General features: G+C 43.0%; 1 protein-coding gene across 1 annotated transcript in view; it reads right to left on the bottom strand.

Annotated features, from left to right (window-relative positions):
- The window catches only part of PHEX (phosphate regulating endopeptidase homolog X-linked), a 146,354-nt gene extending 122,235 nt beyond the window's left edge, over positions 1-24,119 (bottom strand). The window contains exons 1-3 of the mRNA XM_030574851.1: positions 23,710-24,119; positions 20,048-20,116; positions 16,463-16,624 (exon numbers count right to left, since the gene is read on the bottom strand). Of these exons, the coding sequence (XP_030430711.1) occupies positions 16,463-16,624; positions 20,048-20,116; positions 23,710-23,833 (355 nt within the window). The 5' untranslated portion in view covers positions 23,834-24,119. The remainder of the gene's footprint in view (positions 1-16,462; positions 16,625-20,047; positions 20,117-23,709) is intronic.
- Between the last annotated feature and the right edge of the window lie 285 nt (positions 24,120-24,404).

The raw sequence follows: 24,404 nt of genomic DNA, 5'->3' as shown, positions 1-24,404 counted from the left end.
AAAGCATTCCGGCAGAGGAATGATGGATGCTGGCTCAGGTCCAAAGCACAGTGCTCTCAGAAAGAAGCGGGAGAACTTGGTCCCGCAACCTTGGTTTTCAGCAGCCAGCTGCATAGCCTGTGCCTGGCAGCACTTGGCTGTCTGCCTGATTGCGGGCTACCTGCTCATGAGATGCCAGTGTTCCTTGGGGTTTGAGGGGCTCTGCTGGATCCATGCCTGGAAGGTTATGCTCTGTCAAGGGGTAAGGGTTCCAAGCAAGCTGTCAGGACTGGGACATGGGTGGTCTGGCCTAGTCAGAACCCAAGTCCAACCCGAGGATCCAGAGATCAAGAGTTCAGGGATCAAGCAAGAGTCAGGTCCAGTGCAGCTGTCAGGAAGTCTCTCCATTGTTCAGACAACTTCTTGTGCCTCCTTCTGGCTTAAATTGTATGGTCCAGCCCATCAGTGTGGCCAGTTATTGTCCTTAGTCAGGATCCTCGTGGGCAGAGCCTCTTGGAGAAGTCAGAGTTCTGCTAGCCTCTCACTTCCAATAGTTCTGGGTGTTACCCAGTGGCAGCCAAAGTGTGAGAGCTGTGTGGGAACCCAGTTTGAGACCCATGTGCACTCTCACTTATTTCTAGATTTACTCTGGGGCCAGAATGTAGTAAAACCTGCTGGGATGATCAAGGGAAAAAGAGCCAAGAAGCCATTCTCCTCATTGTGATTTTGTACACAGGTCAGGTACAACCTCAGCCCTTGTGCACCAACAATAGTGGAAGGAATCCCAGTAAAGCAGGCAAAGGATGGGGACATAATCCCATCCCACTCCATGCTAGCCAGTGGAGAGGAGCTGGCATCTGCTAACGAAGTGCAACCTACTAAATTATACTAAGCTGTTACTGCTGTGTATGCTCTCCCAGGGCTTCAAGAGGCACCACACGCAGAGGCTTAAAGCTACACTTTTGTCCTGTGTGCACTTTTAATTAGGAATAAGAAAATATTCCTTTCCTGCCAGGCCAAGTAGAAGCAATCCAGGGCTGGACATAACCCATGTAGACCCTTTCATGTTATATCTTACCACTTCTTGGGTGGCAGCAGGTTTTAGAGTTCTGATGAACATGGCTGCTTACAACTCTTGGAGCTACTGACTCAGGCTGTGTACAGACTCAGGCAGGCACCACTTCACTTTGGTTCACCTTTTGAAGCTTTTATTTGCATCCATGAGGGCTACAAATATAATTAACAACAAGAGAAGAAAAAAAGCTGAGATCTTGTTAGCTGACTCTAGGATTCTAGACACCAAGCACTGGCCAACACTGCCTATGCCTTAATCCCGGCCTGCTCTGTTTTAATCTGCTGCCTCCTCTTTTTATTTTAAAGCACATCTAATGATATAAACATCAACACCAATTAGACTGTCTCGGCAAACGTGTTTCATTTTTGCCATAGTAAATATCCACCTGCCTCCCTCGTGAGGGTAGTGTATCTCTTACCACAAATAGTCTAGTGACACTTGAAAATAATTGGCCCATCAGGATTCCTTTGGCATTCATGGTAATGCTCTTAAATCATTGTGAATTAATGTGGCATTAATGATGAGGTAATTAATATGCATTTCCATAGAAATTCCATGATGATTTAGCAATTTAATCAGTCAACAGTGATACTGAATCTCAAGAAGAAATAAAATAAGTTGAACAAATCTTTCAAGACAAAATTTCAAAAACATTGCACCTATACAAACAAATCTGATTCAAAACAACATTTTAGTTTTGCTTTTTTCCTAAGAAGCCATTTTGCCATCCATTATCAATTTCAGCAACATGGAGGTTTACGTGAAAATGCCAGTTATACAGCTGTGCGAATATAATTGCTTCCTAATGCTGTTCAGTCATGCCTGAAGGCCAAACTATGCAGCATGTTGCTCAAATGACAATGCTTTGAAAGTCTGTTGCTACAATTTCAATATTTTGTAAAGGCTTTTTGAGTTTGTGTGCGAAAAGATAAACACCTTACCTGAGTTCAAATAAAACTGAACGAACATAACTATGCACAAACTAAAACAACATTAGTTGATAAACTGTTGGAGAGGGGAGGGTCTGTTTTCACCAACCTAATTTCAACATTATTTTCATAAATGCTTTGGAGGTATACTCTCGTGGCACCATGCTACAGGGGGTTATATACACGTTGTTGTAAGAGAGTAGAACCATTAATTTATAATAGTGGCATACGAGTAACAGGCAAAATTGTTACAATAGAGCTTCAGTGTAATGTTTAACAGCAACGTTAAGTTTTACTTCATATTATTAATAGTTTTACCATGCACTTTCAATAACTACTTTTCATCAGGGAATATGGAAAATTAGATGACACAGATTTTCATGGTTTTAAGGTAATAAATGTATCTTTTCTAGAATTAAAGGTATAAAGAAAACACTGATAGCTTTAGAATTTATCATCTTTGGCTACAAATCTAACAGTTTGATGCACACAACAGCTTCAATATATATGCTTGGTACAAAACTACTATAAATACTGCTTCAAAAATAGAATGAAAGGGTGATAGAAAGTCAACTCTCGGTACCGGCATAGTGAACTCTTACAAGACTCGTAAGCAAGAAGTTGGTGTTCTGCTCTCCCAACCAGAGAGGCTCTGTGGGAATCCTGTGGCTCAGCTGCTGTGGAGCCTTTAACCTCATTCAAGAACCAAAATGATCTCCTTTCTTCACCCATGGTTTCCCAAACATGCATTACAGATAAAGCTTTTCTTTCTAGCTGCCACAACAGCCTGCAAAACTTCCTATTCAGGAACAAAAAATAAGGTGTTAACCTGTACAGGGTTGGCAGACTCTCATATCTTATTTTACCTTTTTGGCAACCTTTCACATTTTGATTAATGCTCAATTCTCAAATTTTATGCAAAGATATGAATACCTAGTACTTATTGTACCATTATTAGTGGAATTGGAGTCAGAAAGCCCATGTTCCCTGGAGGAACTGTTATTGACCAGACTCCAGCAAAAAAGGAAACGTGGGGAGTTAGACTGGAAGTAATTCAGCCACATGGGGAAAGCAGTGTAAAAGGTTAGTGTCACTCTTTGTAAATGAAACACTTATATAAAATATTTTATAGTCCAATAATTTGTACTCATTAGCTAATTAAATGCTCACAATAAGTGTACAATGCAGGTATTATACATGTTTACAAATGGGGAAAACTGAAGCACAGCATGTACTAAGATTAAAAGAAAATATTGAGTCAGAATTCAGGAATTCTTGAATTCAAGTTCTGTGATTGGATTACTGGAGCACACTTCTCAGTTCCGTTTCATCATTTGGCATCACCCTTAGGGGAGGAGCAGACTGGTTCAGAGAGGGTATGTCTACACTACAGGATTATTCCGATTTTACATAAACCGGTTTTGTAAAACAGATTGTATAAAGTCGAGTGCACGCGGCCACACAAAGCACATTAATTCAGAGGCGTGCGTCCATGGTTGGAGGCTAGCGTCGATTTCCAGAGCGTTGCACTATGGGTAGCTATCCTGTAGCTATCCCATAGTTCCCGCAGTCTCCCCTGCCCATTGGAATTCTGGGTTGAGATCCCAATGCATGATGGTGCAAAAACAGTGTCACGGGTGATTCTGGATAAATGTTGTCATTCATTCCTTCCTCCGTGAAAGCAACGGCAGACAATCATTTCGCGCCCTTTTTCCCTGGATTGCCCTGGCAGATGCCATAGCATGGCAACCATGGAGCCTGTTTTGCTTTTGTCACTGTCACCGTATGTGTACTGGAAGCCGCTGACAGAGGCGGTACTGCAGTGCTACACAGCAGCATTCATTTGCCTTTGCAAGGTAGCAGAGACTGTTACCAGTTGTTCTGTACCATCTGCTGTGCCATTGTAAATTGGCAATGAGATGATGGTTATCAGTCATTCTGTACCGTCTGCTGCTGTCATGGGTGCTCCTGGCTGGCCTTAGCTGAGGTCAGACAGGGGCGCAAAGACAAAAATGAAAATGACTCCCCGAGTCAATCCCTCCTTTATGGTTTATCTAAAAATAGAGTCAGTCCTGCCTAGAATATGGGGCAAGTGTACTAAAGAACCAGTGTATCAGAGAACCAGAGAGCACAGCCACTCCATGTCAGACCCCACAGAAACGATGAGCTGCATGCCATTCACGGACAGTGCCCCTGCAACAATCCCACCTGTTGATTCCCTTCTCCCCCAACCTTTCTGGGCTACCGTGGCAGTGTCCCCCCATTTGTGTGATGAAGTAATAAAGAATGCAGGAATAAGAAACATTGACTTTTCAGTGAGATAAAATGAGGGGGAGGCAGCCTCCAGCTGCTATGATAGTCCAGGTCCAGGCAGTACAGAATCTTTTCTTTACACATGAAAGGGAGGAGGGGCTGATGGAACTCAGCCCCCAGTTGCTATGATGAGGACGGTTACCAGCCGTTCTGTACCATCTACCGGGAATGACTGGGAGTCATTCCTATTTTTACCCAGATGCCTCTGGCCAACTTCTCCTGAGGCCAGCCAGGAACACTCACGTGCTGATGATGACTATGGATAGCAGTCATATTGTACCATCTGCCACTGGGGATGGGAGGGAGAGGATGCTGCTATTCATTGCTGCAGCACCGCATCTACCAGCAGCATGCAGTAGACATAGGGTGACATAGAAAAAAGTCAAGAAACAATTTTTTTCCCTTTTCTTTCATGGGGGGAGGAGAGGTAAATTGACGACATATACCCTGAAATACCCTGGACAATGTGTTTGACCCTACAGGCATTGGGCACTCAGCCAAGAATGCAAATGCTTTTCGGAGACTGCGGGGACTGTGGGATAGCTAGAGTCTTCAGTACCCTCTCCCTCCCTCTATGAGCGTGCATTTGATTCTTTGGCTTTCCATTAAGCTTGTCACACAGCACTGTGCTGTGGCCTCTGTCTATCATAGCCTGGAGATTTTTTCAAATGTTTTCTCATTTTGTCTTCCGTAATGGAGCTGTGATAGAACAGATTTGTCTCCCCATACAGCGATCCAGTATTTCCCGTACGGCCCATGCTGGAGTGCTTTTTGGATTTGGGACTGCATCGCCACTCATGCTGATCAGAGCTCCACGCTGGGCAAACAGGAAACGAAATTCAAAAGTTTGCGGGGCTTTTCCTGTTTACCTGGCCAGTGCATCCGAGTTTGGATTGCTGTCCAGAGCAGTCACAACAGTGCACTGTGGGATACCACCAGGAGGCCAATACCTGCGATTTGCGCCACACTAACCCTAATCCGATATGGTAATACCGATTTCAGTGCTACTCCTCTCATCGGGGAGGAGTACAGAAACCGATTTAAAGAGCCCTTTATATCGATATAAAGGGCCTCGCTGTGTGGACAGGTGCAGCGTTAAATCGGTTTAACACTGCTAAAATCTGTTTAAAAGCGTAGTGTAGACCAGGCCAGAGTGAGAAAAGGTCTGAACTCTTACTAAAGACTGGGACTTGGGAACTATCTGTCAATAAAGTAAAAATCTCAATTAAAAACACTGAAAGCTTCACCAAGTACTTTCTGAAAAACCTTGTTTTTCATATTATGCTGTTACATTACAAACTTCCACCCATCCACCCTTAATAGTATTGGAAAGAATTCCCAAAAAACGCAATCACTGATGTACAGAACGAAGAGGAAGAAGCTGGTGATCTCACTTCTGAATGTGATCCTGAATATGAGGCAAGAAGTAGGAATAACGATAGCAATGAATGCCACACTAATGATAACATGCAAACAAAATAGACTATACTGAATGCCACACACCCAAGAGATTCTTCATTGTTATAAATAACATAGTCCTACATGTATGAAGTGTAGTTGTAGCTGTGTCAGTCCCAGGATATTAGAGAGACAAGGTGGGTGACCAACTTCCGTTGGAGAGAGAGACAAGCCACACAGAGCTCAAAAGCTTGTCTCTCTCACCAACAGAAGTTGCTCTACTAAAAGATGTTACCTCACTCATGCAGCCCCACATGACATTGTCATAAGCAAACCAGGGAAATGTGATCTAGTAATTGTAAGGTGGGTACACAACTGTTATAAGATCATACTCAAAGAATAGTTATCAATGATTTGCTGATAAACTGGGAGCATGTATCTAGTGGGGTCCCACAAGGGTCTGTCCTGGGTCTGGCAACATTTATTTTAATTTATTTAATAAGATGGACAATACAGTTGATGATAGGTTTATAAGATTTGTGGATGACACCAATCTGAGAGGGGTTGCTAGCAGGGGTAGAATTCAAAATGACATTGACAAATAGAAGAACTTATCTGAAATCAACAAGATGAAGCCCAATAAAGACAAGTGCAAAGTACTTGGGAAGAAAAAAATGAAATGCACAAATACAAAATGGCTAGGCAGTGGTTCAGCTGAAAAGGAGGAGTTAATAGTGAATCACAAATTGAAAATGAGTGAGCAGTGTGACTGTAAAATGTGATAGTAAAAAAGGCCAATACAATTCTTGGATGTATTAACAGGAGTGTTGTAAGACAGACACGAGAGGTATCCGTCCAATTCTAGTCAGTTTTGGTGAAACCTAAGCTGAAGTACTGTGTCTTTGGTGCCACACTTAGAAAAATGAGGAGGAAGAAGCTGGTGATCTCACTTCTGAATGTGATCCTGAATATGAGACAAGAAGTAGGAATAATGATAGCAATGAATGCCACACTAATGATAACATGCAAACAAAATAGACTATACTGAATGCCACACACCCAAGAGATTCTTCATTGTTATAAATAACAGTCAGAGAGCCCAGATGAGAGCAATAAAAATGATAAAATGTTTAGAAAACCTGACTTATGAGGAAAGATTAAAAAAGCTGGGCATGTTTAGTCTTGAGAAAAGAAGCCTGAGGGGAAGCCTGATTACAGTCTTCAAATATGTTGAGGACTATTAGAAAGGCGATGGTGATCAATTTTCCTCCATGTCCACTGAAGGCAGGACAAGAAATAATCAGCTTAATCTGAAACAAGGGAGATTTAGGTTAGCCATTAGGAAAAACTTTCTAACTGTAAGGGCAGTTAAGTACTAAAATAAGCTTCCAAGGGAGGCCGCAGATCCCTGTCATTGGAGGCTTTTCAAAACAGGTTTAACATATACCTGTCAAGGATGATTTAAATAATCTTGGTCCTGCTTCAGTGCTGGGGGCTGGAGGATCTCTTGAGGTCCCCTCCTCTCCAGCCCTATCTTTCGTGACAAAGTCAGACCTGACAGCTATAAGAGAGTGTTGGAAGGCAGGTATAGCAGTCCGAGAATGACAAAGGCCCTTTTCCATATGAACTGAGAAAAGGTTACCTAAGATTAATTAGAGACACCTGAGTCCAATTAAGAGCCTTTAAAAAAAAACTGTGGTGAAAGAGAGAGGATGGATGAGAAAAGCTGCAGCAGGGTTAGAGACAGGCAGGGTTGCCAGATATCTGGTTTTCGACCTGAACACCCGGTCAAAAAGAGACCCTTGGATCTCCAGTCAGTACAACTGATCGGGCCATTAATAGTCCAGTTGGCGGGGCTGGCAGGCTCCTACCTGACTCCGTGCAGCTCCCCAGAAGTGGCGACACGTCCCTTGGCTCCTATGCAGAGGAACGGCCAGGGGGACTCTGCATGCAGCCCCCATCTTGTGCATTGGTGCCACAGCTCCCATTGGCCACAAAAGTGGACAATGGAAGCTGGGAGGACAGCGCCTGTGGGTGGATGCAGTGCACAGAGTCACCTGGCCACGCCTCTGCCTAGGAGCTGGCAGGACATGCTGGCAGCTTCCCAGGAGCCACCTGAGGTAAGCACCGCTTGGAGCCTGCACCCCGAACCCCCTCCCACAACCCAACCCCCTGCCAGAGCTCTGAGCCCCCTCCTGTACCCAAACTCCCTCCTGGAGCCTGCATCTCAAACCCCCTCCCATGCCCCAATCCCCTGCCACAGCTCAGAACTCCCTCCCACACTCCAAACCCCTCAGCCCCAGCCCAGATACCCCTCCTGTACCCCAAACTTCTCATCGCTTGACCCATCCCAGAGTCTGCACCCCTAGTCAAAGCCTTCACACAACACACCCTGCACCCCAACACCTGCCCCAGCCCAGATCCCCCTCCCACACCCTGAACTCCTCATTTCTGGCCCTAGGAGCCCCCACCCCCAGCCAGAGCCCTCAGCCCCTCCCGCACCCCAGCCCCTGCCCCAGCCCAGTGAAAAAATGTGAGAGTGAGTGAGGTTGAAGAAGAGCAAGCAACAGAGGGAGGGGGTATAGAGTGAGCAGGGACAGGACGGGGCAAGGATGTTTCGTTTTGTGAGATTAGAAAGTTAGCAACCCTAGAGACAGCAGGAAGAAAAGGCTTCTCCTAGGTCACAGGTTGGGCAAACTTTTTGGCCCGAGGGCCACATCGGGGTTGCACAACTGTCTGGAAGGCCGGTAGGAAAGGCTGTGCCTCGGCAAACAGCCTGGTCTCTGCTCCCTATCTGCCCCCTCCCATTTCCCGCTCCCTGACTGCCCCCTCAGAACTCCCAACTCATCCAACCCCCCCCCGCTCCTGGTCCCCTGACCACCCCTTCCCGGCACCCCTGCCACCTGTCCAACCCCCTGCTCCCTGTCCCCTGACTGTCCCAACCCTATCCACAAACCTGCAACTTGACAGCCCAGCCGGGACTCCCACCCCCTATCCAACCACCCTCTGCTCCTCATCCCCTGACCACTCCCTCCCAGGACTCCCCACCCCTAACTGCACCCCTGGATCTCACCCCTTTATCCAGCCCCCAGCTTCCTGTCCCCTGACTGCCCTCCTGACCCCATCCAACCCCCCTACTCCCAACCCTCCCTGTTCCCCATCCCCTGACCACCACCCCCAGAACCTCCACCCCATCCAACCACTCCCTCCTCCCTGACTGCCCCCCAGGACTCCACACTCCATTACCCAACCCCTCTGCTCCCTGTCCCCTTACCAGCAGCAGGAGCTCGCAGCTGTGACACCCAGCCAGAGCCAGCTGCGTTCCCCATGCTGCCCAGTGGGAGCGGTGGACCAGAGCATGGCCCAAGTGGCAGTATGCCTGCGGGGGAGGGGTGACACGGGGGGATGGGCTGGGGACTAGGCTCCCCGGCCAGGAGCTCAGGGGCCAGGCAGGATGGTCCAGCAGGCCACAGTTTGCCCACGTCTGTCCTAGGTGGAGCTGCTTGCCTCCCTTTAGGGGAAACACTGAGTTTACTTCTATTTGGGGAAGGGATGGCAACCTGAAGCCAGCATAATGAGTCAATGACCCAGTGAGGGGCAAGGAAAATGTATTTCTTTTGTATTGTAGGTTTTTTGTTTTTATTAAGAGAACTACTCGGGCCTACCAGGAGGCGGAGGTGAAAGTAAGCTGATCCGGTCTGGTACGGCATACCGGCAAGAGCCAGTACACCGTGCCGGACCACATCGACTTACACAGTGGGGACTGAGAGGGCTCAGAGCTCCCTGTGGTTGCGGGCAGCCCAGAGCCCTTTAAATCCCGGCTGCGGTTCTGGTGGCAGGGCTGGGGCCAGGATTTAAAGGGCTCAGAGCTCCCCACGGCTGCAGACAGCCCGGAGCCCTTTAAATCCTGGCCACAGCTCTGGTGGCCAGGCCAGGGCCAGGATTTAGAGGGCTCTGGGCTTCCCTCAATGGTAGGAGCTCTGGGTCCTTTAAATCCCTGTCCCAGCCCTGAAAAGCTTGGGGTTCCCCCTGGCGGTCAGAGCAGCGGACCCTTTAATTTGCCCCTGAGGCCCAGGGGGGTCCCAGCCACCTCTGCAGCTGGGAGCCCATGGTTGATTTAAAGGCTCTGAGTCTTCCAGCCACAGCCGGTTCCCCAGGGCCTTTAAATCTTGAGAGGCCACGCCTCTTCTGGATGAGGCAACACCCCCCTCAGGACTCCATCAGTACCAGTAAGTCCCCTAAGCTACTTTCACCCCTGCCAGGAGGCCCATTGTAAATAGGCCAAAGTTAAGAATTACAAACCTCCAGCATAGGACTGATTTACTCCAGCCCTTCTGGCCAAAGTGAGAAATGCTGAGGCTGACGTGGCTAAAGAGGTGCCTTGCCACACTTTCTGTGAAATATTGTGTAAAAATTTAGATTCTATATAATTAAGAGGGCTGTGGTATATTGCAGTCACATGGAGACTTGTTTAGTAAGGTAAGACGGAGACCCTGAGGTGTTAACACAAATAATTATTTATATTCATAAACATCTGGGAATGGAATTTGTATGTCAGGCCATGAATGCTCACGAAAGCGGGGGTTGGGGTGCGGAAGGGAGTAAGGGGTCCAGCTGGGGGTGCAGGCTCTGGGGTGGGGCTAAAAAAAAAAGTGCAGGAAGTGGCTTCAGGTGGGTACAGGGGGTTCAGGGTAGAGAATCTGGGAGGGAGTTGAGGTCTGGGCTCTGACTATGGGTGCAGGCTCTGGGATGGGGCTGTGGATGAGGGGTTGGGAGTGCAGGAGGGTGCTCCGGGGTTGGGGGAACCAAAGGGTTTAGAGGGTGGAAGGGGAATCAGGGAGGGGCAGGAGGTTGGGGAACAGGGAGAGGCTCAAGGGTGCAGGTTGGGGGGGGCACTTATCTCAAGCAACTCCCAGAAGCCATGGAATGTCTCCCCTCCAGCTCCTGTACAGAGGCGCAGCCAGGCATCTCTGTGCATTGCCCCATCTGCAGGCACCATCCCTGCAGCACCCACTGGCTGTGGTTCCTGGCCAATGGGAGCTGTGGGGGTGGTGATTGGGGTGTGAGCAGCGTGCAGAGCCTCCTGGCTGCTCCTATGTGTAGGAGCCAGAGGGGAACATGCCGCTGCTTCTCGGAGCCGTGCGGAGTGAGGCAAGCCCCCAACCCCACTCCACAGATGGAGTGGGGCAAGCCCCGGAGCCTGCTGCCCAGCAGGAGCTCAAGGGCTGGATTAAAATGTTTGGAAGGCCGGATGCAGCCCCTGGACCGTAGTTTGCCCACCCCTGCTATAGACTCTAGGGTAGTCACTCTCCTGTGGAGCAGTTGTTGGATGAGGTTAAAGTGTATAGCTGAGTGTCAATTGTATATCAACACCACTGCCCAAATTCTACCCATCCAAATGGTCCCATGTGTCAGTCAAAGGGGAGGGATGATCGAATGGAACACAGATAGAATGGAAACCAGCGTAGTAGATCCCTTAGAGCAGAAGAGCAATTACTTAATGTTACCTTGTGGCATCTGTCAGAAAGAAAGGAAACCATGAGCAAAACTGTTCTAAATCTCCTAAATCTCAGCATTCACAGGGTATTTTTATAGTCATGTAAATGAAAAAGCTGTTCTTTACAGGTAATTCTTGCAAATGATCTTGTGAAAGACTGACTACACTGCAAAGTTGTTTTCTGTCTCCTGTTCTTTGAATTACAATATTTAAAATCCCCCCAAAAGGCTTCTGTTTCTCTCCATCAGCCCTGGTGGGAATGCCTCATTTTATTTAAAAGGATTTTCATCTGAACAAAGCAACGTTAAAAAGCTTAGATCAACAAATTAGACTGAAATAGGTGGCAGGATCAATATGGGATAAAATCTGCAGAATGGTTTCCACAGTTATAAATTAAATGTGAAGGCCTGAAAGACACCTTCACATACTATTCATATAATTCTAAATAGTCTCCTATGCAATGCTGTGATTTAGGAATGTTTGCACAATTTTGTAATTTATTGCTTCCTGCCTGGCCACACAAACAGCTGCACATTGTTGTTCTGCAGACTTCAGATGGGGGAAAAGAAACAGTATGGTGCTGATCAGATTGCACTGCAGGTGATAAATCCTGATTTACTCACCCCAGGATTCCAATTTTGCATAATTTGCAAAGTATCAACCATATTTAAATACTAAGATTATACAGTGCTCTGAAACTCTAAACAAAGGTCAACGATCAACATGGAAATTCAGCTGGAACTGAAATAGCTTAGCAGGAAATGTCATGGTAAGTGAAACCCATTTACTAACTCAGAGAGAGTGCAAACTCCACTTTATTTCACCTTGAACGGCAGCAGTGTGTAAGATCTTCTCTTTAAACAACATTGGCCCCACTTAAAATGTTTCTTCCATTTCGAAAGATTCTACTACTATGAGAACTATTTGTTATACTTAAAGAGTGGGAACACTACTGGAACCGACAATATCCACAAAACTGATGGAAATTTTTGAAGTGCCCCTAATATAACTGCAAATCAAATGTGGTCTTAAATTAGACATCATACAGCCCATGCAGTGTAGTTGTAGCCGTGTTGGTCCCAAGATATTAGAAAGACAAGGTGGGTAAGGTAATATCTTTTATTTGACCAACTTCTTTTGGTGAGAGACAAAAACTTCAGAGCTCTGTGTTGCTTGAAAGCTTGTCTCTCTCACCAACAAAAGTTGGTCAAAGAAAAGATATTACCTCATGGACCTTGTCTCATCATACAGTCCAGTCAGCAATGGTTAAATACTAGAGGATACACAAAAGACAAACCAAAACTCCATATAATTCCAAAAATATCAACCAGAAAGTTTCATGTTAGATTTGTGGCACCTGAATCTAGGTCAAAACTAAAATTACATAGCCCTATTTTTCAATTCATGACCTTTCTGAATTTGGGCTAGTTGGGGGCTAGTTTACGGTATGCTGCCATACAGTGGGTGAAATCTTGGCTCTGTCGAAGTCAATGGAAGTCTTGTAATGGTCTTTAATAGGTTTAGGATTTTATCCATTACATATGGTTAAAATGCTGTGGATGGGGTTCACATGGGGTTTTGGTCTGTTTGTTTAAAAAAAAACAAAACACTTAGTCCTGTGAGCATGCAAAAAATATTTAATGGGGAAAACAACATTTATTTTAGTTTGAATTTGTTATAACTGAGTAATGCAAAACATTAAAAGCATCAACTATTTCATATTCCTGTGGACTGTGAACCCAAACCCTGCACCAAAATATAAAAATATGTTGGTATTAGGTTTGCAAACAAACAAACAAAAAAAAGCTTTCTTGTCCCTTCTCTGCATCTAACCAGCGATATGTGGAGAAGAGGGCAAACTGTGTACATACCAATTGATATGGACACAGAGGCAAAATGAGGACAGAAATATGCATGGATATAAGCAGAAGGCTGCAACTTTTCTTAAAGTTTAACACAAGAAAGGGGTGCTATCTGCCCATCATCCATGCTCTCCTATAACCAGACATTTAATTGGTTCCAGTGCCTTCTGGAATGGAGCCAAAAGAGCCACATGGTTCCTGCGCTCAGCAAAGTCCTGAGATCTGGGGAATGCTAATCAATCAGTACCCCTCTATCCCAGCTGGCCAATGGGTGCCAGAGACTCCCTTGTCCTTTACCTCATTCTGGGCTCTTAGTTCTTTTCAGCATACTGAAAGAACTAACTGTGGTCTCATCTCTGGCTTCTCATATGTCACACTCTTGATCCTGTACTCTTCATTGAACCCTACTCCTTTGCCTACTGCTTATTGGCCGTCCAATTCTATTCCTGTCTATGAAGGTTTGGGAATCTGTCTCTGTTTCCAGGGAATCCAGGGATTCCAGGGAATCTCTCTCTGTCCATGAATCCAAAACCAAGACATAGTGTTTTGATTATGTCCTTGAAAAACTAGAATCCAATTACTGTGGCTTTCCAAAACCAATGCCTAAGCCTCCCTCCAATTATTTCTTTTCTTCTTAAAATGCAGAAGTATTCAGAAATCAGTAAATAGAGCAGAAAATATTTCATTTTAAGTAAGAACATTCCATAAAAGATTGCCTTCCATCTATATCATATCAAAGAATATAAATACTAAAATCATGCCTTTCTGCGCGAACTATGAGAGAGGCAAGGTGGATGAGGTAATATCAAGTTGGCTCAATAAAAGATGTTACATCATGCATCTTGTCTCTCTAATATCCTGGAACTGACACAACTACAACACAACTATAAAAAGTTAGGTTTTTCAAGTCCATATTTAGGCCCATAAATAAGGGGCCTGATTTCCAAAGATGCTGAGCACTCATCAGCTCCCACTGAAAGGGGCAGAAGCAGTCAAAGCAGGGACTGCTGCACTGGTGGGAGGTTGTAAAATGGAGTTGAGCAGGGGGACTGGGAACTATACAGCAGAGAACACCACACACAATATAGAGGCACTAGGACCTAGGCAATGCTTGCCCTCCACCCTACTATGTCATCCTGGGGGGACACTGCAGAGAGAAACGTCAGAGTCTCCCACTGGTTAGAGCAGAAGCAGGGACCCTCTGCACACTTAGAGCATTTCCTACACTTTTGACTGGACTTTCATTACCCCAGTGGTTCTCAACCTGTGGCCTGCTTGTGGCCCAATCAGCACAGAGCTATGGCCCATGTGACATCCTCAGGGCCATAGAGGTAGTATCAGATGTGGCCCACAATGGTAAATAGGTTGAGAACCACTGCTCTACCCTGTGCTGATTGTCTGTTTGCTCCAACCCTTCCCCTCCCTGCCAAGTCTCTTCACCTCAGCTTCACTCCACACCTGCCCCTCTTATCCTCTTCTCCCCTCGTTCCCCTTCCCTTTTATTTCCATGTTGCTGATCCCTGCTTCACTAAACCCACCTCCCAAAAATGTTTCAATATGAGGTTTAGCATGGTTTCCTTCACTCATGTTTTGGGAGTACTAGCTCTTCTAACAGATAACAAGGGCTGGGCATGTAATTTATTTTTCAGTTTGGCCAGCAAACCAAAACTTCATCCGCAGGTTCCGCCAATTGTGGCTCCTACTGGCTGCGGGTTGACATGAAGCTACCTAATACGTCATGTTGGCAGCAGTAAGATTAGAAAAGCAAAATTTAAACCAGTTTCCAGCAACCAGTTTTACTGGTTCAGAGGCATCCTCAAGAAAGAGCTAACACAGCAATCATTAAATCATGTTCTATAGTATTTGTAACTGAGCGCAGCTATAAAAACAGTTAATGGTATCTAGAAAGAACATGCACTGTATGCTGACCTTACTGAAGAGAGTTAGTTGGAGAAGGCCCATAAGATGCACCAAAAAATCCCTGAGGACAATAAATCCAATAAATCTATTTAGTGCAACACAAAAGTGTTGATCACTCTCCACTCTGCTGCACTCAGAGCAGGTTGTTGTTATTTCAACAACACGTTTTCACTGTACTATGTTAAGACACTTAAAGGATAATATTAAACCTTGCACAACAGTCTCCCTTCCATTACATGACTCACAGTTTTAGTAAAGATTTTTATAATCTGACACTTTTTCCTACCTAACAATCAACATCATCCTTCTTCCTTGTAGAACTTCTTGCTGAGGTGGCATTGCTATGGAGTCCAGCATAAAGTCAGGTCATGTTCAGATAAAAATATCTACCTCCCTACACATAACCACTTCAGGCTATTTTTTTCTCCAGACGCACATTCTCAAACAGTTTTCTGTTTTTCTGATGACAGTTCAGGTATTTTAATGGGAGCCACACACCTCTATGGTTTATTTACCAGCTGGCTAAGGAATTAAATGAAGCAGAATACTAAGATCTGATCTGCCATTCTACATCAACAAATTAAGTAAACATGCTCAGAACATTGCAAAACAGTTCTTCAAACAGTCTGTAGTCCCAGCTACGCCACCGCCTCAGGTAAAATGAGCTTTGACTTAAAATATCAGTGATCAAATAAACACAGAAAGCAGAAAAAAGATCATGAACAACACTGAACGAAGGTAACTGCACAATATTGCTCTGAAAGAATATGTTGGCGAGGAAAACACAATGCTATATGACAATCACCATGTAACAGAGAAGTCACATTTGTAGCATGTGGACAGCTCTCTGTTCACTTTCTGTGACAATCAGGATAGTGCATTTCACTATGTCTTTGTCTATACTGAGGAAATTTAAAAATTGTATGGAGTTCTAACACTGCTTCAAATTGTAAAAACCAGAGATATCCCCAGTGTAGAGAGCTTGAACAGACAGATTCATTTTTACTACCATTTCAGTAAGAAGTGCTTTTCAAAAACAGTGACAAAAATGGATCCCAGAGATCCTATTAATTTTAGTTCCCTTTCAACTGAACTGGTGAGAAAAGGTCTTGAAAATTTCCCCACTGTAAACATGGCCTAAGAAGTGTCTGATAAAATCCTGCTGTCTTTCCCTTCGATATAATTCTCTGTTGTACACACAATGGGTTACTGAATTCATGTTTCTTTGGGTTGCCAGCAAAAACAAACATTCTTCTCCCTCCCACCCCATACACAGTGTGTTTTTCTCATGTTGTATTCTGTTAACGTACTCTTATCAAAAGCATCAGAAAAATGCAATGAAAAGAGAATGTGATGTTGTTCTGTTGGATGTTATTCAACATAAATCTAAATGAAGGAAGAGCATGGAGTCAATATTCATTCTATATAAAGCCAGCTAACAAGCTGCAGTGAAAAGAGCTCTTATTGCTTTCAGAAAGAATATATTTACCTTTCAACTTGAGGTCCACATTGTTCCTCAGCCAAGGATAAACTCCATAGTTTGACAAGTCTTCAGGAATCGGATTATTAGATGTCCAGCCATCACAGGCAAACCGAAAAAAATTCTCACAGGGATCCACAGATTGGTTTATTTTACTTAAGATGGAGGCAGCTATAAAGTATCACATGGATTTATGGATTATTTTTAGCAAAACAGAAAATTATGCCAGATTATATTCCCAAAATGATAGTTAACATACGTCAGTTATCCAAGCAAGGCTTTTCACCCTCATCTGAAGGATAAAGATCATTCCCTGGCTTGCTGTGGTCTTGCTGTTTCCAGAATCTAACTTTGCACATACATAAACTAAATAACAGCCAAAATATTTGTGCATTCATTGTAATAACTAATTTGGACAAACCTTCCATTGATTGTTATGAGATGATCACTGCAGCCAGAGCTATAAAAAATGAATTTCTAGAACCTGAATAGAAAGGGAATCTTCATCTTGCAAGGACAGAGTGAAGTCTATCTAGGCATTTAATATCAGAGCATGTCAAACAGGCTGTAATTAGCACACTCCAAAATAATACATTCTTTACCTGCAGCAGCATAGCACTAAAGGAAAATATGTAAACTTCTTTACTACCTTTGAAGAGAGGAAAGAAAATACCTCCTGTTTAATCTTTATGACTGAATGCCCACTGATTATTATTAGAGATCAGACTCTTCTGATAAAGACATCAAGTCTAATAGTAAGTGGCTTTGAGAAAGTTTTTGTGAGCCATATAGCCAAGCAATCCCTCTCCTGGTTATCAGTAAAAATCAAATTCCATAATAAATGATTATGGTATAAATATGCATGTGATAGCTAGCTAGATTATCGGTTTTAGATGGCGTGCATAGAACAGGATACTGAGCAGAGCCGGTGCAATGATGTTTCACGCCCTAGGCGAAACTTCCACCTTGCGCCCTCCCCCCGAAGGCGCCCGCCTTGCGGCAGCTCCCCACCCTCCACTCTGAGGCACCCCTCCCCCCACCCCAGCTCACCCCTCCTCTGTGCACGAGCACCCCTAGCATGCTGTGGCCGCTTCACTTCTCCCGCCTTCCAGGCTTGCAGCGCCTAAGCTAATTGGCGCCGCAAGCCTGGGAGGTAGGAGAAGTGAAGCGGCCACAGCATGCTCGGGGAGGAGGTGGGGCAGGGGTGAGCTGGAGCAGAGAGCTCCCCTGTGTGCTGCCCGCGCCTTACTTGCTGCAGGCGACTCTCTCCACCTAAATGCCGGCGGCGACCGGGGCAGCTGAAGATGCGGCCTCCACGGTCACTGCTGAAGAAAATGGCGCCCCCCCCAATGCCAGTGCCCTAGGCAACCGCCTAGGTCGCCTAAATGGTTGCACCGGCCCTGATACTGAGCAGTTTTCTTTTCCCCACTTCACTATCAATCAGAACAGATTTGAAATTTAAAAAACATTGCTTCTCTCGGGCACAGCAGAAGCCACTTGCATTTGGATATAACTTGAAAGATTCAAAGGTTCAGCTCAGTTTGGCTAAACATCCATATATTTTGAAGTTTATCCAAATAATTTTGCTCTGAAAGTTGGCCCGGAAGCCTGATAAGATTCACAGGCTTTTTGTGGTAATATTTCCAGTACCTGCTAGTTTTACTTAGGTTGGAATTGCCATTACAATAACTTTGGCAGTGTGGAATTTTTAAATGTTCATTGGATAACTACAAAGGGAGATAGTTCGGGATTGGTTTGGTTGGAGTTTTGATGAAGGTTGATTTGGTTCTTATTAAATCAGAACTGTCCCTATTTGCACCCTAAACATTACACAGTTTTTTCCTTCATAGTGTCCAGCAAGCACACACAGGTTTGTAAAGAAATCAATAAAGCATACTCTAGGTTAGCCCAAAGATAGTCTTTGTCCTTTATAACACATGCAACTACCTCCTTTTACCTTCCCATACATTCTGCACTCCACTTGTGAGGTCTATAATATTTGAGACAAACTTGAACTAAAACTGAAACTCTGAACTCCCTTGAAAGTGAAGAGCCTAATCCATATTTGTACTGTATAGCTTGGGCCCATACACCTCGACCCCAATATAACGCTGTCCTCGGGAGCCAAAAAATCTTACCACGTTATAGGTGAAACTGCATTATATCGAACTTGCTTTGATCCGCCGGAATGCGCAGCCCCACCCACCCCGGAGCACTGCTTTACCACGTTATATCTGAATTCGTGTTCTATCAGGTGTTGTTATATCGGGGAAGAGGTGTATCGTGCTTACTGGATGCTTTGCCCTTGGGCAATTATTGTACAGCTTTTGAATAGTTGTAAGACAAGCTGTGACCTAGACCTGAAGAATACACTGAAGGGATTCACCACTCATTGCTTTTTGAAGTAAGACTGTTGAGTCAAGTAGCTCTCCAGTTCTGACTCTGGACTCTGTGCAGTGTGCAAATTGTGCAGAATGACAATTTTTGTTGATCCAGCAAAAAAAAATTAAGGTCAGTCATACATTAGCACAACTAATAAACAGGAAAAATGGTTCAGATAAAATACAGGCTCCTATTTTTCCAAAATCTCAAAATAAACCCCATATTTTTTAAGGTTCTTAAATATTTAGTCAATTTATTCCACCCTATTGCTTCCTATTTTTTGTCTCTCTCTCTCATCTTTCAAGATTCAGCTGCAAGTGCCCAAATACCCCAAAAAAGTTGTTGTTGCAAAGGGCAAAGTAGAAACAGTAACTGTAGAAAAACCGATGAAAAAGTTTGTTCTCATGAGATTTCCAAACCAATTCTGTAGTCTCAAGAAGTTCAGTTAAACAACCAAAGTTTCAAATGCAATCCAAACTCCACACATTATGAGGCATGAAAAAATACCCCCAAAAGATGCCATATTGTCAACTTTGTTTCTATTTAAATACCTTCACAGTCAGATTTTCAAACGTATTAAGCATTGGTCTAACTTTGCTCTCATTAAAGTCAATTGGACAACCTGCACTGTTTTCAGTGGGAGCAGGATTAAGCCAAAGCTGAACAGTTTAGAAAATTTCACCCTGGCTTTATAAGGCCCTTTGCCTGCAAACATTTACTGCCACCGTAGGCCCCACCCTGCAAAAATAACCACATGGTTCTCTAAACGGGCACAGCAGTCTTCTTGCATGTAACAAGCTGCGGCATCAGTGCCCTTTATCACCACACTTGGTATTAAGTATTTGCTAGACCAGGCCCTAAAGCAGCTATGTGATTATTAACATTTTGCTGATTGGTTACTTTGCTGGCTACTGAAAAGGAAACAATTAATATGAACATTCCTAAAAGTGTCTTTATCCAACACTAGGCCTACAGTAAAAAAAGACAGGATACAGTAGAACACGACAGCAATACAAAAACAAAAGCAAAATAGAACTAGAGTAAATTGCTGCTGCACTGGTTTTTACATGATCTTAACATGTATTCATTGTTACCAAGCCCTCCTGAGTTAAAAGGCATCATGGAACCATAGAATACTATCAATATTTCATATTTCTCTCAACCAAAGTATTGTAATTATGATACAAAACAGGATTGAAAATTGTTGCTTACCAGCTTCAACACATTCTGAAGTCAAGCAATACTGTTGCTTAGGTTGAAGGTTTATAAGACCTTGGCTAACTGCAAAATGGGAAAAAAAATTGGGATAATTTGTACTGCAATGAATTAATTGTTAGCATTTTGAGTCAAACACCATCAACTCTGTAGTTTGAACACCCTGTCATATACATACTACAGAATGGAACTTTTTTAACTCAGTATGAATACCTTTTGTCTCAATAAATTGTACTTGCTAAGTGGGTGCTGGGTGGTGTTTAATGGCCTGTTTACATACAGAAGGTCAGATTAGATGATCTGGTGGTCCTTTATGGCCTTAAACTCTATGAAACAGGTGCTGCCTTTTTGTTTTTGATAAGTCTAAAAATAGCAACATGAAAAAGCAGGCACCTCACCTTCAGACAACATTAAATGGCTAACACTAGGGCCCCACTGGTGGAAGGCCAGTGTACCAGAGATGCTAGTTCTTGGACTGACTTCAACACATTGTTTATTTGCCAGCTTGGAAGATCTCACACCCATTGGTCATTGCAACCTCGTTTAGATTCTCTTACATCAGAATACTGCATTTTTTAAAAACAAGACCAGTACAGTACTTAAAAAAATAAACAAAATGGCTTTACAGTGTCCCTAGTAATTTTCACAGAAACATAGCTTTTCAGAGGCTTCAGACAGCTACTGTGTTCTAGCTTCTTCACTGATTTTCAGAAGCTTTCCAAGTCTAATATTTCAAAAGGTTATCCACAAAATATATGTGCAGTTCCTCTGGGAACTAAAGTAATAAATCCTTTGAGTGCTGCTGTCTTGTAGATCTACTCTAACAAAGAGAGAGAAAAAATGAAAAAAAATATTGAAATGTATCTGTTTCTGTTTCATGTGGTTTGAAAGGGGATAGCTTTTTGTTTCTTCAAAATTTTCTCTAAATATTTTTTGAAAACCTGCAAATTTTTATTTTTCCTCCTCTCTCTCCTATTTCCTCAGTGCATTAAAATGAACAACACACATCCAAGATTTGGGGGGGGGGCAGGGGGGCCAGGCTGTGCATTTTGGAGGAATTCATTTTTTCCTTTTTCTAGTTTATAACATTTCAAAACTTCTCCAACTTTTGAAAAGATACTGAGAAGAAAAAGGGGAAAATGATATAAAGTGAAAAAAGAAGCCTAGCCCTTATCCATTCTGTTGCACTCAGTGTTAAGTGGGGGAAAGAAGAAGAGGAAGAAGGGAGTTGGAGAAAATCTGATATTTATGAAATCTGAAAACTGTGTTGGTTTTCAAAAAGCAAAACAAAATTTAAATACAAAAACAAAACATTGTGATTTTTTTTAGAAATTTCCTTCAAAAAAATAAAAATTTGAAAACACATTTTTGTTTTTGACTAGCCTCTGTTTTTTTGGAGGGAAATTATTTCAGTTGAAAAGTTTTGATCAGCTCAATTGTCTTGCCATCTGATGTTACCAGAACCCATTATTACATACAACTGTGATTACATTACACTATTCTGCATCTACTTCTTAAGGTTATTTCCAGACTTCTAAGAGAAGACTTTAAATGCCACAGAAATAATCTCATTAGCTTTACAGTTTGTGAAGTCTAAAGCTACCAGCGAAGCAGGGGCAAGGAAATCAAATCTTAAATCACCTTATTCTCTGATCTTGCTGCCAGAGAAGGAATGGGCAGAATGATCTTTCCTTCCCCTTTGCTTCTCCCACCAGAGCAGGAGATCAGACTGGGACATGAGTTACTAAATTTATATGGGATTAGGGGCTCCTAAAGACGTTTAATGACAAACTGAATGGCCAGGTTCTCTACGTGCCCGGGGCCAAGTTGACTAGGGAAGGGTGCGTCCTTGGAGTGCTGAAATCAGTGCATTTCCATTATGGCATCTGTTGGCACATTTTATACGGAATCATAACCAGAAATTTAAGCTACCCTCCCCCAGCAGAGCCCCTAAGAGATTGGAACAGTGCAGCGGTAACTATATGGATGGGATGTTCAGGGATGTGCCAACATTCCTATGTATGTCAGATATTCCTGGAAGAGGACTCTGTTGGAAGTTTAGTGGTATACTCTGGTAGCTGTTAAGTGTCTTGCTAGAGGACTTGCATTTTTATGAAGAAAATACAAATAAGAAACCCAACTAGTCAGAAAGAGACAGTTTGTCCAGCTTCTTACTGATTTTCAGAGATGCTGAGCACCCAAAACTCCCAGCAAGGTGAAGGGGAGCTGTGGGTGCTGATAGTCTTGATCCTGCACCCAAAGAAGTCAGTGGCAGTTTGGACCACTAGGTGCAGGATGGCCCCCATTATTCTTATATAATTGTCTCTTTAGCATTACATATTTTTGCCTGCATTATCATGTCTAAACATTGGATAAAGAACTTGCATCTTCAGTGAACTTTAGTGACTTTGTATTTATTACTTGTACATAATATATAACCTAAGAGGAAGAAAATAAGCCCTCTTTTTATAATTATTCCTAGCCGTGTGGTATTCTATTTTGCACTCAGACAGTGGCCCTGATTCTGCCAGACATTATGGATGTATGAAGTTTCATACTCATTAAGAGTCCAGCTGAATTCCCCAAGACTCCTTGTTTGATACGTGCAGTTACTCATGTGTAAGTGTTTGCAGGCTCAGGACCAATGTACTGTAGCCTGATGATTTAAGTTTTCCGTAGGAAAGTTTTCAGCTGATGCACAGGAGATTTTAAAAAGTGGTTCTAAGTATAGAGTCTAGGGCTAGTATATCTTTCAAACAAGCCTATAAAAAAATAAAAACGCATTAATATCCTTAGCGGCCAGATTCACAACTGGTGTAAAGCAGCATAGCTGAGTAAAATTAAAACAAATTACACTGATTTACTCCACATGAGGTTCTGACTCTGTTGAGCTTTTATGGAAATACTGCTTTTCCAGATGGTTTTCATTTAGTAGTAGGCACCTTTGGCACAACCAAATATATTCCACATCATTTTATAGATCTGTTTATGTACTTTAAAAAATATTCCTACAAAATTTATTTACAACAAACTCCAGATCCTGAAGAGGAAAATATTCTTCACTCTGTTCAACTGCAGCTAATAAATCTGATGCTAATAATTTAATTTCAACCAACATGGATTTGATTGTCATTTTTCCAAAGAAGATTCCGCAATTCATCACAGAAAAACATTAACTGTTAAAAAAAATGTGCAGAACATTTAGTCAAATTCTAATGGAAACCAAATGAAATGAATAACCAAAGTGATTCCATAAAGCGCACACACATTATAGCTCAGTTTTCTGCAAACAGAAAATATTAACCCATATTAGTCAAAATCTATCAGTTAATCAGCACTATTGATACACATAATTTCACCAGTCTCTCCCCTAACTATAAAAGACCACAATTCTTAATAGAGTACATTCTACTGAATATTCAAATTCAAATAAAGTATTCGAAGCTATGTTAGCTGGTGTTGCAGCTCCCAACTATAACAGTTTGTTTTACAAATGTCTTTATTGAAATATTTTCATTTAAAATAAAAGAGCAGAAAGAGAAAAGTGGTGAATATAGCCAAAACTATGCCTAGGTAAGTCATATAGTACTTGTATTCCAGCAACAAGTAGAAAACCTTGAGAGAGTTTCACTTTTGATAATGTATAACTTTTAACTTACCTAGGAAAAGTGCAATGCCAAGCACTATAATACCACTTATGAGCATGCCAAGGGCTATCCGAATGGCTTTGCTGGCAGTCCTCTTTGCGCCTGGCGCTGAATTCCCCATTGCCTCTTCTTCCATTAGAATGATTTTAGAAAGCACTCTAGAAGAAATCTTGTTTTCTTTTTACTGCTGGTTTGACAGCATTTCAGCTATTCACAAACCCTATATATAAGCTTTGTCTTCTCTGTCACTTTCTTATTTACAGCTTAAAGTTCCTGTCATGAACCCTTTCCTAGCCCACACACTATCTCAAAAAGAAAAAAAACCCACACATTAAACACTGGCTGTCTTAAGTTTTCCTCTGACCAGGACTTGGGATGACAAACAGAGACTACTTTATTTACAGCTCTTGCTGTCTGCAAAGTCTGCGAACCAATCGCTTAGTTTCCTTTATCAGTTCAGAACATGAATATTTCACAATATTGCTGAACAGATATTTTAGCTGCTCAAACATATAGCAATAAAACCCTTTACTATCAAAACTAAACTTCTAGCAAACGTTTTCTAACACATTGGAGTGGTTTTTCTTGCACCTATTTAAAGAACCTAATTATCTGCTGAACATAATTCCTTTATCTTTAATCATCCTTGCTGCATCATTAGTCTTTATCAGAAAAGACGTCCTCTCAAGCATTCAAATCCCTTTATA

The sequence above is a fragment of the Gopherus evgoodei genome, chromosome 1, assembly GCF_007399415.2.
Source record: "Gopherus evgoodei ecotype Sinaloan lineage chromosome 1, rGopEvg1_v1.p, whole genome shotgun sequence".
Taxonomy (NCBI): domain Eukaryota; kingdom Metazoa; phylum Chordata; order Testudines; family Testudinidae; genus Gopherus; species Gopherus evgoodei.
This window is presented reverse-complemented; position numbering and strand designations above follow the sequence as displayed.